Source organism: Panthera leo, chromosome D1, assembly GCF_018350215.1.
Source record: "Panthera leo isolate Ple1 chromosome D1, P.leo_Ple1_pat1.1, whole genome shotgun sequence".
NCBI lineage: Eukaryota > Metazoa > Chordata > Mammalia > Carnivora > Felidae > Panthera > Panthera leo.
Genome location: NC_056688.1, coordinates 103,825,673 through 103,841,953, shown reverse-complemented (window position 1 = coordinate 103,841,953; position 16,281 = coordinate 103,825,673). Strand labels below are relative to the sequence as shown.

Here is a 16,281-nt window from a genome sequence, read left to right as displayed (position 1 = left end):
GGAACCTAGTTTAGATCTTTTGTTATTTTCAATGATCTTTCAGTGACTTTCTATGTATTATTTAGTGTATAGCATCTCAATATCTGAGAATAATGATTTTTTTCCTCTCCGGCTTTCCAAAATTTATATACTTTCTAATTTTTCTTGTTTTTATTTATTTATTTTTAATTTTTTTTATTAATTTTTTTAATGTTTATTTTTGAGACAGAGAGAGACAGAGCATGAATGGGGGAGGGGCAGAGAGAGAGGGGGACACAGAATCGGAAGCAGGCTCCAGGCTTTGAGCCATCAGCCCAGAGCCTGACGTGGGGCTTGAACTCATGAACCGTGAGATAGTGACCTGAGCCGAAGTCAGACGCTCAACCGACTGAGCCACCCAGGAGCCCCTCTTGTTTTTAAATAGTAAGTGAATTCAAGTTTAATATCTAATATTTGTGGTGAGAGTGGGTATAATTGTCTAGTTATGTATGGTAATGGAAATTATTTTAATGTTTAATCATTAGGTGTAATGTTTGCTCTATGGTTCTAATAGATATTTTTTATCAAGATAATTCACTTTTTTTCATTTTTTAGAGAAAAAGAGAGAGAGTGCGTGAATGAGGGGAGGAGGCAGAGAGAGAGAGAGAGAGAGAGAGAGAGAGAGAGAGAATTTACAGCAGACTCCATGCTCAGAGCAGAGCCTGTCATGGGGTACCATCCCATGATCCTGGGATCATGATCTGAGCCGAAATCAAGAGTCAGATGCTCAACCAGCTGAGCAATACAGGCGCCCCAAGATCATACATTTTTGGTTCAGTTCCTGACTTAATAGGTGTTTTGTTCTCCAAGGATGTGGGTTGAATCATATGGAATATTTTCTGCATCACTGAGGTAATCACATTGTTTCTTTTTTATTCTGTTATTACTGTGAATTGCATTAATAGTTGCCTTTGGATTTTTGGAATAAACCTTACTTGATGATAATCTGTCATTGTTTTAATTCATTGGTATGTAATTTGCTAATGTGTTATAAGAACTTAAAATTTTTGTTCCAAGATGTGATTGGTGTGTACACATAGATACATGATAATATTAGATTTATCAGGTGCTATTATCTAGTTTATAGATAGGGTTGTGCTGTCCTTATGGAGTGAGTTAAGATTATTACTGTAATTATTATTTTTATAATATATTATTACATTTATATAATTATTTCTATAATTCATTAAGAAATTGGAATTACTAGCTTTTTGAATACTTATTGAAAATCACTCACAGGGTTCCTGGGCGGCTCAGTCGGTAAAGTGTCTGACTCTTGGTTTCCACTCAGGTCATGATCTCATGGTTTGTGGGGATCTCATGGTTGTGGAGCCCTACACCGGGCTCCATACTGATAGCTTGGAACCTGCTTGGGATTCTCTCTCTCTTCCTGTCTCTCTGCCCTTCTCCTGCTTGTGCTCTCTCAAAATAAATAAACTTTTTAAAAATTTTTAAAAAATCACTCTCGAAACAATTTGGGCATGGAGCCTTTTCAAAAGGTCTATCTTTAACAACATTTAATTTTTTTAATGTTTATTTTTGAGAGAGAGAGAGAGAGAGCATAAGTGAGGGAGGGACAGAGAGAGAGAGAGAATCCAAAGCAGGCTCTGTGCTGACAGCAGTGAACCTGATGTGGGGCTCGAACTCATGAACCACATGATCATGACCTGAGCCAAAGTCGGATGCTCATCTGACTGAGCCACCCGGGTGCCCTGACAGCCTTTTCAATTCATCTATAATTATTGATCTATTAAGATTTTTCCCCCCATTCAGTCAATTTTGGCAACCTATATTTCCCATGGAAATTATATTCTGTCTTTCATCTTATAAAATTTTAAAACTACATTTCAGTGTACTAAGTCTTTACTTCTTTCCCTTAATAGGACGCAAGTTCATAGATAGCATTTGTTTATATACTCAACCAGAGAATTGTAACTCTCAGATGTGTCTGGGTATTTGGGGAGAAAAAGGGGGGTTCCTATAAGATAAATATCTTTATGGTTTCCAAAATGAGGAATTGTAACAGTAGTATCTTTGGTCCCCTAAAATAAGGAAAATAGCAGTTTCAAATTTTCTTTTTATACCAGAAAATTGATGAACTGTATATAAATAATGTAATGTGTGTTATAACTGATCAGAATTTAGTCGTTAAAAAATCTATTTTGGGGGTGCCTGGGTGGCTCAGTTGGTTGAGCGTATGACTTTGGCTCAGATCATGATCTCACAGTTTGTGGGTTCAAGCCCCATGTCGGGCTCTGTGCTGACAGCTCAGAGCCTGCAGCCTGCTTCCCATTCTGTGTCTCCCTCTCTCTCTGCCCTTCTCCCGCTCGTGCTCTGTCTCTCTCTGTCTCTTGAAAATAAATACATGTTAAAAAAATTAAAAAGAAATCTATTTTGTACTAGTGAGTTGATGGCAGTGTTGTGTATTCCTAAAACACAGGATTGACCAAATAAAGTATGTTTGCTTTTTATCTGTCTCTCTTTGGAAAAGTGTGTGTGTGTGTGGGTGTGTGTGTGTGTGCCCACGCATGGGCACACACATCAGGAACTGATTACTTACATCTTTAAATATTGAATTTCTTAAGTTCTAAGGTGAACCTTTCTTTTTAATATTTCTTTATTGCACATTTTAAAAATCAATAATAGAATTCTATTGCATCTAGGTACGATTTCAATGAAAGAATGTGTTCAAGATATTGTGCTACACTTCATACACTCCGTAAAGGAACATATATAATAGATATTTCTCTAAGTGCCAGAACTACTGTGTTATTTCATTTAAAGAATGTACTATACACACCATAGTGAAAGGGACACACTATGTAACGTCACAGGTATAAAAGATGCCTTGAAGAATGACAGAATTACATTGTGGATAGTGTTTTTTCAAGGAACAAATGTTCTCAACTCATGGACAGAATTTAAAATACTCTGTAGTGGCATTAGTGAAAAAAAGATGTTTCTAAGACCACCACTTGTATATATAAATAAAATCATGTTACTTCATTCAAAGATTGTGCTCATCACACTATATGGCACTTAAAACAGTCTGTACTCATTTGTTTTGTTTCTTAAATACCATATATGAGTGAAATCACTTGGTATTTGTCTTTCTCTGACTGACTTATTTCACTTTGCATAATACTCTGTAGCTCCACCCATGTTAATGCAAATGGTCTTTCATGGTTTAATGTCCCTGAAATTAAGATGTGTCTTACCATCGATGAGTACATGTAATATGGTAGTGCTTCATTTTTACCACATAGTTGTTGTTAAAGTGGCATTTTTATGGTGGATGACCTTTTCAATTCAAATACAAAATACTTGGAACTTCATCTCTGTGTCTCTTTTCATAAAGTGTAGAAGCAGTTTGCTGGGTGTCAAATGGTCTCACTGTTAATCAATTACATGGGGAAATTCAGAGGGTGTCAAGTGAGGTCTTGACTTCAGATTCAAATGTTTTATTCCATCTTATACAGAGTCCATAAAGTAGTGACAGCTTGGGATTGGCTCCTCTAGCCCAGTGCACTTTTTGTGTGTGTGTGTGTGTGTGTGTGTGTTTTAGTTTATTTATTTATTTTTGAGAGAGAGAGAGAGAGAGAGAGAGGAAGGAAGGGGCGGAGAGAGAGGGAGACACAGAATGAGAAGCAGGCTACAGGCTTTGAGCTGTCAGCACAGAGCCCGACACAGGGCTCGAACCCACGAACCATGAGATCATGACCTGAGCCGAAGTTGGACGGTTAACCAACTGAGCCACCCAGGAGCCCCAAGCCCAGTGCACTTGTACTTGAGATTTGTGCATGGGTGTGGTGCTCATTCCTGGACTCCTTGGAGAAGCACATGACCAGCCTCCCTTGGTTGGTCCCCCTCCCACCCCTGACCCCTTTCCCTTGCATTCATCTTTCTTTAGCTCCTACAGCCTCTTCATCTCCAACAGAAGTATTATCCTTGTATTGGTTTCCTTTTGCTGCTATAACAAAATCACCACACATTTTGTGGCTTAAAACAACATGCATTTATTGTCTTACAATTCTGTAGGTCAGAAATCTGACATGAGTATCAACTGGTCTAAAATCAAGGTGTTGGCAGACTGCATTCCTTTCTGGAGGTTCTAAGGCAGAATCCATTCTCTTGCTTTTTCCAGCCTCTAGAGCCCAGCTACGTTCCTTGGCTTGTGGATCTTTCTACCATTAAAGCTAGCCATGTTAAGTCAAATACTCCTCACATTACATTACTCTGACCTCCTCTTCTGTCTACGTCTTCCACCGTTAAGGACCCTTGTGATTACATTGGGCCCTCCCAGATAATCAGGATAATCTTGATTTAGTATATGTGCTGCGGAAGCGAGCACAGGATAATCTTGATTTAAAGGTCAGCTCAGTAGCAACCTTATTGCCATCTGCACTCTTAGTCTGCTTTGCCATAGAAGTAGCACACTCACAGATCCTGGGGTTTGGGACTTGCACACCTTGAGTGGGGGGATTATTCTGCTTATTACGATCCCCTCTTGTTCAGTTTCTGTATTTCATTCTGAAATCTCTGAACTCTGAATGCTGGAAGGTTTTTAGAAAATCATTTGGTAGTCAAATCTCATCTGACCTGAACTAATTTTGTGGCAAAATTTGTTCTGAATTAGTGTGAGGCCATGCATAGTTTTTTATTGATTACACTCAGTGAAACTATTTATACATCTTATCACAGAAATATTAAAGTGTTTGGGTATCAGGTGCTCCCCAAGGAGGAAATGATGTAACATACAATACATGCACTGTATTATCTTTCTAAAATCTAAGAAATGCTAAAGTCTAAAACCCATTTCATCCTAATAAATTAAAATAAGGGAATGTGGTCCTATATTATTACTATTACTATTCTTCTTCTTCTTATTATTATTAACCTGTAGTTACATTTCAATGAAACTTCTTAGGCAGTTTTACTAGGTCCCATGCTACAGAGGAGAGAGGAGAGAAGGGGAAATACATCCCGTCCTTCTGTATACAGTTACCAGGCATCCTGAGGGGTTGTCTGGATATCCTCAGAGCACAGGCTTATTGGAACTCTAAATCGATGAATTTGTACTTTCATTTGCCTTGAGTGTTGCAAAACACTCATTTGCCCTGAGGTGTTTCTTTGTTGTTTGTTTAAATTTTATTTATTTATTTTGAGAGAGAGAAAGAGGCAGAGAGAGAGAGGGAGAGAAAATCCCAAGCAAACTCTGCAGCATCAGCACAGAGCTTGATGTGGGGCTTGAACCCACAAACTTTGACATCATGACCTGAGCCTAAGTCGGTCACTTAACTGACTGAGCCACCCAGGCACCCCTGCCCTGAGGTGTTTCTATTCAATTGTGTACACAGTTTTCAATAGACATTTTGGGATCTAACACTTGATTTGGTGATTTTATTATTATTTTTTTAATTTTTTTTAACGTTTTATTTATTTTTGAGACAGGGAGAGACAGAGCATGAACAGGGGAGGGTCAGAGACAGGGAGACACAGAATCTGAAACAGGCTCCAGGCTCCAAGCTGTCAGCACAGAGCCTGATGCGGGGCTCGAACTCACGGACCGCGAGATCATGACCTGAGCCGAAGTCGGCCGCTTAACCGACTGAGCCACCCAGGCGCCCCTGATTTGGTGATTTTATGAAGACATACCTAGATGCTAAGACCTTGAGTATTAGATCACCGTACACTCTGATTTAGCCATTTCAATTTCCTTTGGCTTCCATGAAGAAGTATATGTTCAGAAAATAAAGTCAGTTTTCAATGTTAAAAACCAAGATTAAGTAGAAATTGGCATCTTACATTCATTCCATTCCATTCCACAGATTCAACCAACACTTACAGCTTTTTACAGGTCAGGCACTATTCCTGACACTGGGAATATAAAGGAGAACCAGCTCTACTAATGTGAAGTTTTGTGGGGTATTTTAACACACTATGGTAAGGGAAATGATAAATGAGGGCACATAGGAAAAATAAAAGTATTTATTGGGTTGGATATAGCTTTTTCTTTTTTCAACCATCAAATTGACTTATGCCTGAGGCTGTGGTATAACCGTTACTGACAAAGCAGAGGTAGAGAAAAATGTTTACAAGTAGTGCTTGGTACACAGTATATGCTTATGAAATAGTTTTAAGGTAACCATGGCTGCACTGGGACCTAGTTACTAGAGCTTGGCTATGTTGAGGTAGGTGTCTCTTGCCTACTGCATGTCTGGACATCACAGTGCTATCCTTCATCCTGTTGCCGGGACACCCAAGACCTTCTATTATATTTCACATTTGTACCTTCCTTGCTGTCAGTTGCTCTTCAAGGACTATGTTCTTCCTGTTTAACTTGGTGTTCCTTCTCAACACCAGTGTTTCAAGTCGCTGATCCTTTGTGTCTGTGCCATCCTGCTATAGTTAATTGTCTACGCATTGCTGAGCCCCAATATGTAACATCAAATATTTTAAGAATATGTTTCAATTATATGCTTGTATCTTGATCAACAATCTATTATGAGGTTATCCCCTTTCAGAAAACATAAGTCTTCCCTTCAACCTCTTCATGGCTGACTTCATCTCCTGGTTCCTGAGGGTGTAGATCATGGGGTTCAGGACCGGGATGATGACCGTGAAGGTGATGGAGACAGCTCTGTCCATGGGAAGGGCGGTGAAGGGCCGGGCGTAGACGTAGATGCAGGGCACAAAGTGCAGGGTCACCACAGTGATGTGGGCGGTGCAGGTGGAGATGGCTTTCCTCCTTTCCTCCCCAGCGTGAGACCTCAGCATCATCAAGATGACTGTGTAGGACACAAGGAGAAGAGCAAACCACAAAGTAGTGACTAGACCATTGTTGGAAATCATTAAGACCTCAAGAGCAAAGGTGTTGGTGCAGGCGAGTTTGAGGACCTGGGGGACGTCGCAGTAGAAGCCATCAACAACATTAGGTCCACAGAAGGGGAGGGGCAGCAACAGGGAAATCTGCACGATGGAGTGGACAAAGCCCCCCACCCAGGAGGCCACGATGAGCGCAGTGCATCGCCCCCTGCTCATGATGGTCACGTAGTGCAGGGGCTTGGAGATGGCCATGTAGCGATCGAAGGCCATGACAGAGAGAGAAAAAATGTCTGCCCCCCCGAGGAGGTGGAAGAAGAAGATCTGAGTGATGCAACCATTGAAGGAGATGGTCTTCGTCCTTGACAGAAGGTCTACGAGAACCTTGGGAGCGGTGATGGAGGAGAAGCAGATGTCCAAGACGGAGAGATTGCGGAGCAGGAAGTACATGGGCGTGTGAAGGCGGGACTCGCAGGTCACAGTGACCATGATGGCAACATTTGCTAACACAGTTGTTACATAAACTACAGATAAAAAGAAAAATAAGAGCAAGCTCAGCTCTTGAGACTGGGTAAGTCCACAAAAAATAAATTCAGACACCTTGGTATAATTTCTCAGGGCCATTGGATATTTCTTCCTCTCTGTACAGCTTTGAAAGAGAGAATAATATTACTGAGGCATTGAAATCAAGCAAAGTTTGGGGCGCCTGGGTGGCTTAGTTGGTTAAGCATAGGATTCTGTGTCTCCCTCTCTTTCTGCCCCTCCCCCTCTTGTTCTCTTTCTCTCTCTCTCTCTGTCTCTCTGTCTCTCAAAAATAAATTGAAAAAAAAAAAGAAAAAAGGGGCATCTGGATGTTTCAGTTGGTTAAGCATAGGATTCTGTCTCCCTTTCTCTCTGCCCCTCCCCCTCTTGTGCTCTCTCTCTCTCTCTCTCTCTCTCTCAAAAGTAAATAAACATTAAAAAAAAAAAAAAAAGGAAAGAGGGCGCCTGGATGGCTCAGTCAGTTAAGCATGCGACATCGGCTCAGGTCAGGATCTCACAGTTCCTGAGTTCGAGCACCGCCTTGGGCTCTGTGCTGACAGCTCAGAGCCTGGATCCGGTTTCAGATTCTAGGTCTCCCTCCCTCTCTGCCCCACCCCCCTCACGCTCTGTCTCTGTCTCTTAAAAATAAATCAACATAAGAAAAAAAATCAAGCAAAGGTTTATCTCATCTGTGGAAACTTTGTAATACAGCTTGAAGTCTGGGATTGTGAGGCCTCCTGCTTTGGTTTTCTTTTTCAAGATTGCTCATGCTCTTATTTTTAATCATATTATCTTATTCTTCATGAACTTGTTGTGTCACCTGGGGAAGTCACTCACTTCTCCTTGCTTCAGCTCCCTCATTAGTCTAAAATGTGGTGTGGGCTGGATCATTCGTTTCCCTACTGTACTCGTTGGGGCCTTTGACATCTGTTAAAATCCACCCCTAGAGGTTGCTGAGGAAGAGAACTGAGGAAGGCTTCGTGGAAGGTGTTCCATGAACCGGAGCATCTCTGATTTTATTCTCATTGCACTTTGTTTCCTTAAGAGCCATTGGAATAAACCAACACTCATAGGCCTTTCAGTGACAACATAATAGGGATCGATTTGAACAGCATGTTATAATTTTATAAGCTACTGCACACCTAATAACAATCAATTTTTTTCAAAGTTTATTTTTTACTTATTTTTTTAAAAATTTTAAATGTTTTATTTATTTTTGAGACAGAGAGACACAGAGAATGAGCAGGGGAGGCAGAGAGAGAGCGAGACACGGAATCTGAAGCAGGCTCCAGGCTCTGAGCTGTCAGCACAGAGCCCGATGCGGGGCTTGAACTCATAAACCTCGAGATCATGATCTGAGCTGAAGTCGGACGCTTAACCGACTGAGCTGCCCAGGCGCCCCTCAAAGTTTATTTTTGAGAGAGAGAGAGAGAGAGAGAGAGAGAGACAGAGTGCGAGAGGGGGAGGGGCAGAGAGAGAGGGAGATGCAGAATCTGAAGCAGGCTCCAGGCTCTGTGCTATCAGCACAGAGGCCGACAGGGCCTTGAACTCATGAACTGCAAGATCATGACCTGAGCCAAAGTAGGACGCTTAACCGACTCAGCCACCCAGGCACCCCTACAATCAATATTTCTAATATCGCTCTGAAGCTAGGGGGAAAAGTGTTAGCATTCCCATGTCAATTAATACTGAAACTGAACTCAATAACCATTAAGCCAATTTTTCATGGTCATATAGAAAATCAGTGGCACAGGAAAAGTAGTAACACAAGTCTCTTCTGTCTCTTGGTTCTAGGATCTTTCTACTCTTCCGTGCTGCCTGCCAGCTTCAGGCTATATAAATCCAAGAATAATTTGCATGAGGGACTCTTTACACAATTTTCTGGTCCTTTCAATGGTGGGTCTCATCAGCCCCTCCATTTCCTCTTTCCGTGTCCAAGGAATTGTAGACCATTGCCCTTCTATTATATTTCAGAAGTGACAAGACTTCTTTTCATTTATTTATTTTTTAAAAAATTTCATTTCATAGATATGCAGACATGAGGGTTTAACACGAAGAAGAGGACCAGGATGATACTCTAGGTGGTTCTGCTCACAAAGACGACAGCACGGTCCAGGCATGCATACATAGAGGGCATGAAGCGCAAGGTTACCACGGGGTTGTAGGCACTACAGGTGAGCCCTTCCTGTACAACCCAGAGCAGTTTCTGATAAGCTTAGGCTTTCCACTGCCGGATGGAGTACGGATCGACAGCCAAGGGGACAATGGTAGTGCCCCCTCTGCGGAGGCCATATGTTCTCTTACCAAAGCATCCTGTTTGGGAAGGGAGTGGCAAATCCAATTTAGAGGATTTTCAATTCATTCTATTTTGCCCTTGGGATTCAGGAGCAAGCAACCTTTTATTGCTTGAGTGTCAATTCTGAAAAAAAAAAAAAAAAAAGTTCCAGGGAGGCTTAAGAGACACACAGAAGGATGTAGAGAAAGCTAGCAGTGAAGCCAGACTTTGGTTCTCAGCAAAATACATATTCCACCCATGCCATTTTGATAATTTCTGAGAAGTTTCATGATGGTGGCAGTGGTGACAAAATTAACTCAGAGTTAGAGGAAAAAAGCCCTCCTCAGCCTACACATCTGTCTGAGCCATCTGGCACGAACATCTAGGTGGTCCCCAGATCATGCCCACCTGGGAAGCATTGCTCTTGGTCTGCGTAGAAACAAGTTCTGAGAGCCTTAAGAAATCATGTGGCTGAATAAACCCCAAACACACATTGCATCTTATTTGCTCTGGAGAATATCACTACTTGCCTTGTTTCCTGTTTATTCTGTCTCTGTGGGCACAGTCATCTCTGCAGCAGGTACTGGTGGGTAGCACGTTTTATCCAGAAGGCTTATACTGAGCCACTCACATTGCAAGGAACCTGGGCACTGTGTAAAAGTTCTGAGGATTTTACTTTCCTCACCTGTCTCAATTTGCCCCCTTTTCTTGGTCTTCAGTTAACCCCTTGTCATTTCTCCTTAGATGGTTGCAAGTTTCCTAACTGGTGTCCTTTCCTTCAGTGTAGTTTTGTCTAATTCATCCTGTCTTTTCCAGAAATGTAATTATAAGTCACAAATGGCACCATATAGTCCTTTGTTTGAAAATCTTCAATGGTTCCCTATTGCCTACACAATAAAGATTAAACTCCTCTTGATATCTGGTGTCCTGTTTCCTTTGATTCTCTGTTTCGGGTGTTTAAATTGTTTAAAGTTTATTCTGTTTATTTTGAGAGAGGTGAAGGGAGAGAGAGAGAATCCCAGGCAGGCTCCACAGTCAGTGTGGAGCCCACCATGGGGCTCGAAATCATGAACCGGGAGGCCTGAGCCAAAGTCAAGAGTCAAACACTTAACCGGGACTGAGCCACCGAGGTGCCCCTCAGGGTGTTTAAATGTTATGCAAATTATTGCTGGCTCATGCCTTTGGATCTGTGTTGGATCTGTGCTCCCATTGTTCCCTCTATCCATCATGCCCTCCCCAACCCCCACTTCCAGAATCTCCTATTTTTCCACCTTCACAAACACTGATCTTTCAATACTCAGGTTCAGAGTCTCGTTTTCTGTGAAAACTTTCCTGACACCCCTTTGTGACTCATCATTCCCTGCATTGACTTCTCTTCTGGCGCTTGTAACAGATTATTCCATCTAATTTCTTACAAATCTGTCTCTCCTTTGTTCACTATAATTTCCCCATTACCCCTCAAGTTCATCCTGCCTGCTCAGGGTTCCATTCATCCTGAGATCATCAAAGCTTTACCTAGTCTGGAGCATATATTAGGTGCCACTAAATGCTTTTTAGATTAATGAACAAATGTAGTTGATAAGTGCACATCATGCCTTATAAGCATTGGCACTGGAGTGTTGGGTGAGTGAGAAAGATCTTGACAAACACAGGCTAAGAAATTCTTTTGTTAATGTCCTTGACTTGACCTCAGGGATGCCAGAGAGAGATGCATTTTCCAGGCTATAAAATAGCTTTGTGACCTTGAAAAAGTCACTCCTCTCTGTGCCTCACATCCTCAGTTGTAAAACAGTCTTATTGGTGTGGAACAATATTAAGGGTTTTGGAGTAGGGCATACCTGGGCTGGAATTCTGCCTCTTGTTTCTTTGTTACTTGGAGCAAGTCCTCTACTTTCCTCCTCTGTAAACTTGGAAGCATAATACTTACTTCATTGGGTAGCATAAGGAGCAACTACGTTCATGTCTGTAAAGTACCCAGCACATAGTAGGCACTCAATTAACTTGATTCCTTTCCTTTCCCCCTGAAAACAGGATCATCCCTGTTTTCCCTGAAGAGTTATTTAAGAAGACTTTTGCAGAATATAAAATGTTATTCAACAGAACAACAGTTTCTCTTTGAAATCACTTGCTTGTTTGTGTTTCGGTGAACTTGTGTGGGTTACCCAAGTGGACTGGAGCGTTCATGTGCTAGGTCATCAGGTTTGGGAATAAAGCTGCCTCTGGATCAAAGGCCAAAGAGACCCAGTGAGTCATGGGCCATGTGTGGATATGGAACTGCCTTTGAAACCTCTACAGCTTTTAAGGGAATTTGAGGCATTTTAAAGTCTTTTTTTGTTTGTTTGTTTTTTGTTTGTTTGTTTTTTTAAGGAAGTACCCATCTTGTGTAAAAACACTCTGCGATCCCCATGGACAGACCCTAAGCTGCAACAAAATCTCTCCAAATGCATCTCAGTTGTTTCACCAAATACAAGCTGCTGACCCCGTGTCGGGGGCCCTTTCTCCCTAGAAAGATATCCCTCCTTTCCCAGCATTTAACATCCACTTCCATTTTCTCTCACTAAACTTTTGATCCTTTTTTACAGTGTCTGGTACACCGGGCACATTTTTCATGCTCATCTTGTTCATGCATAACCCACAGTGTCTCACACTGACTCTTCCATGTCCTTACCTAAACCTTTGGTATCCAACCAGGAATTCACGCCACCTGAGACCCAGTGGGGTGCCAGTGTGTATGATGCCAGGGAACCTTCGTGTTAGAACGTCAAGTCCTTCTCACGATTGGTTACATTAGACTTCAAGGTCTTGTCTTCCACCTTCACATTGGAAAGGGCAGACTCAGGGATCATGTCATCTTGGCTCTTCTGCCTGTCCCAAAGTGTCCCTGCTGTGTATACTGGTCCCTCAGGCCCAAGCCTAACATGAGAATTAGCGAAGGGAATTTATTGGATGTGAGTGTGGAAAGAGAACGGACCCTCTTCGATCATTTTGGAGTTCCAGCGGGAATTATTAAAGTTTCCAAGTCATTATTGCATACAAGTCCACACACACACACACACACACACACGCACGCACGCACATATACAGATGCCCATGTTTCTTTGCTTTCTACATTCTTGTAAAACCCCAGAAGACATAAATCTATCTGTTCTGATTCTCTGGGTTTTAGGGAAACATATTAATAGAAACATCTAATCCCATATGATCATTCATTCTCAATGTGAGCAGCATGCTGAAGGGGACAAAAATTGGTTTTTAAGGACGACAAAAATCTTAGATATTACAATGATGTGTGGCCTTCAAAGAGCCTCAGTACATTAAAGGATACACAGTCTATCTTTGGTATTAAATTTTCTTGTGGGAGAACAATTAGGAAAAATATCTGGGACACCTGTGTGGCTTAGGTGGTTAATTGTCTGACTCGACTCTTGATTTCTGTTCAGGTCATGATTTCACGGTCATGAGATTGAGTCCTGCACTGGGCTCTGCGCTGACAGCATGCAGCCTGCTTGGGTTTCTCTCTCTCCCTCTCTCCCTGCCCCTCCCCTGCTTTTACTCTCTCTCTCAAAATAAATAAATAAACTTAAAAAAAGGAAAATATCTAATAAACTTCCTTGGGACACAATGATTTGGAAAAATTTGAGAAGTGCTGCCATATGATTAAAAGTCTTGGCCTACTATCTCTGTTTTGTAGGACTCAGAGAAGATCACAGGTATATACCACCTACCAGGACTTTTTTAGCCAAATAGTAATGCATTATAACAATTTGCAAAAAATTGTCCTGGAGGTTGTAATTTCCTGAGTTTCTTTACTAATTGTCCAATTTTTGAATGACTCCTGTAGGCTGAAGGGTGGCACTTGAGATGAGCATAGGGGATGAAGGGACATTTATTGTCTTTCTACATATTTATTTCCTGGGAATCCTTTTCTTAGGAGAGAGGTGGAGCACAACACAGACCCAATGGCTGTTCCTAAGTGACCCTGCATGCGATATATTTCTTTCCTCTCCTGGAACACAAAACGGGTCCTGAATGTGTGAAAAGGTATTTCTTAGGTATTTTTGTTGTTGCTGTTCTAAGCGACTTGTCTTGCTTGCCGTGCATACGTAGACAAAACCCGTAGTGTTGCTCCAGCTATAAAATCTCTGAAGGTGAGATGGGGAGAGGAGAGGGAAAAAGAAAGTTTAGGTTAACATAAATTAAATTACCGGGACACCTGGGCGGCTCAATAGGTTGAGTGTCCGACTTTGGTTCAGGTCATGATCTTGCCGTTCATGAGTTTAAACCTCACCTCAGGCTCTCTGCTCATCGCACAGAGTCTGCTTTGGATCCTCTGTCCCCTTTCTCTCTGCCCCAGCCCTGCCTGTGCATTCTCTCTCTCTCTTTCTCTCAAAAACAAACATTATAAATAAATAAATAAATAACCATTGTGGCTTTTGTGCAGATATATTCCCAAACCATACAAGCACTTTTAAGGTTAGTTTCAGTGGGCAAATTAGTAGAATGGACCTGAGAACAGGAGATTCTTGGTCCAAGCGTAGATTTGTCCATGTATATATCTGACTAAACATGACTTAAAATATTTCTTCTCTTTTCACTAGTAGGTAAAATATATTGAAGATTCTGTACTCAAAATATTAAATCAAGGAATGATTTTAGTAACTAACTGGAAATACAGAGCCACCAGAGAGAGCATGCATGAAATAAACACATCCATAATTTCCATATATGCATATTTAAGATTAGAGGGCTAGACAATAGGGAACCTGGATTCTGTGCCTGATTAACGCCATGAGCAGTGCTAATGACCACCCTCTTAGCATTTATTATTCTTCATTCTCATGGCAACCCTGTGAACAGACAGTGTCTTTTCCATATTTTAGGTGGTAAAAGTAAGGAAAATATGTTAGCATCGAGAATCACAGGTTATACCAAAATAGCATCAGGTTATTGATTTTCACCTTATATCCCCTAGTTCTCCCAAGGTCACAAGCCCAATAGCTCATGTTCAGCCTCATCTCATCCTTCCTGGAAGAGAGTTGAATGGCTATGAGGATATTCAGAAATGACTGGCAAACGAGCTAGCAGTCTGTTGCCCCAGGACAGCAGTTTGAGGAAAGCAGAGCATAGATTTCCGGTCTCAGTGTGAGTGCTCACCCCAGCTTACTGCTCTCAGAAGGTCCAAGCCTTCTGTGTAGTCTTTTCATGGCAGACTTCATCTCCTGGTTCCTCAGGGTATAAATCATGGGGTTCAGCATGGGCGTAATGACCGTGTTATTGATGGACACAGCTGTGTCCATGGGCAGTGTAGTGAAGGGCCGGCAGTAGATGTAGACACAAGGCACAAAGTGCAGAGTCACCACGAGGATATGGGAGGTGCAGGTGGACAGGGCCTTGTTCCGTCCTGCCCCAGAGTGAGATCTCAGCATCACCAGAATAACAGTGTAGGATCCCAGGAGCAAGAGGAACCATAGCAGGGTCACCAACCCATTGTTAGAGATCATGAGAAGTTCCAGAGCAAAGGTATCGGTGCAAGCCAGCTTAACTACTTGGGGCACATCACAGTAGAAGGCATCCAGGATGTTGGGGCCACAGAAAGAGAGTGGAAGCATCAGAATTATCTGGACAATTGAGTGCAAACCACCGCCCACCCAGGAAGCCACCACCAAGCCCACCCACACCTCTCTCTTCATAATGGTCACATAATGCAGGGGTTTGGCGATTGCAAGGTATCTGTCATAGGCCATCACGGAGAGGAAGAAAATATCTGCCCCACCAGCAAAATGGAAGAAGAAGATCTGTGCCATGCAGCCATTGTAGGAGATGGTTTTCCTCTCTGATAACAGATCCACCAGGAACTTGGGAACAGTGACAGATGAAAAAACAATGTCCAGGACCGATTTGTTCCGCAGCAGAAAGTACATGGGAGTGTGAAGGTGGGACTCACAGGTGATGGTCAGCACAATGAGGGCATTGCCCAGCATGGTGGTTACATATACAGCAAGGAAGGCCACAAACAAGAAACATTCCAGCTCCTGGAAGTGAGTGAGTTCTAGGAAGACAAATTCCTTCACATTGGTGTGGTTGCTCTGGCCCATGGTTGGGACCACCCTCCTCCATGTCTATCTTGGGAGAAGGTACATTAGGGTTAGGAGTATGGTGTCATGAAGGGACAGCATCATTTATCCTATATTGTCTTAAGGCTATCTTGAGCATCCAGATCATGACTACTCAGAAAAACTGGGCTAGGGTCTCCCCTCTTGTGGCCTGGAAATTCTTTATCCTGATGATTCTTCTTTCCTATTGGAAATACCCTGAGCAGACAGCAAGAGCCATCACACTCTGATGCCTTCCCTCTGAAAGAGGGAGATGGCAGGACTATGGTCATTTGACTATGTCTTGCCTTCTGTCCTGCAAGAGTATGTATGCAGAACTTTACTCTTTACCAAAGTCTTTCACCTGAAATATCTTGATTTTTATTCTTATGATGTTTGTGTGGGGTCTAGAGAGTGGTGATGATCATCTCCGTGTTATATAAGGGAAGCTGAAGTTTAGAGCAGTTAATGACTTGCCCACATTTGCACAATTGTAAAGTTAGTGAGTGGCAAGTCAAGGATTCAGATGCAAGTAGTTTTTCTGACTTGACA

General features: G+C 42.0%; 2 protein-coding genes across 3 annotated transcripts; both read right to left on the bottom strand.

The window, feature by feature from the left end:
* Positions 1 to 6,148: 6,148 nt before the first annotated feature.
* On the bottom strand, positions 6,149 to 9,725 carry LOC122200097 (olfactory receptor 4D9-like). 2 transcript variants are annotated; one of them, XM_042905526.1, is made up of 2 exons: positions 9,667 to 9,725; positions 6,149 to 7,364 (listed from the first exon to the last, which is right to left on the bottom strand). In XM_042905526.1, the coding sequence occupies exon 2, from the start codon at positions 7,327 to 7,329 to the stop codon at positions 6,529 to 6,531; it is 801 nt and encodes a 266-aa protein (XP_042761460.1). In that variant the 5' UTR covers positions 7,330 to 7,364; positions 9,667 to 9,725; the 3' UTR covers positions 6,149 to 6,528. The 2 variants fall into 2 exon arrangements, with proteins under 2 accessions (XP_042761460.1, XP_042761459.1); XM_042905525.1 differs by lacking the exon at positions 9,667 to 9,725 and having other exon boundaries at positions 6,149 to 7,464.
* A 5,062-nt stretch (positions 9,726 to 14,787) lies between these two features.
* On the bottom strand, positions 14,788 to 15,732 carry LOC122200309 (olfactory receptor 4D6). Its single transcript, XM_042905850.1, has one exon. It carries the CDS (start codon positions 15,730 to 15,732, stop codon positions 14,788 to 14,790), a length of 945 nt encoding a protein of 314 aa, XP_042761784.1.
* Between the last annotated feature and the right edge of the window lie 549 nt (positions 15,733 to 16,281).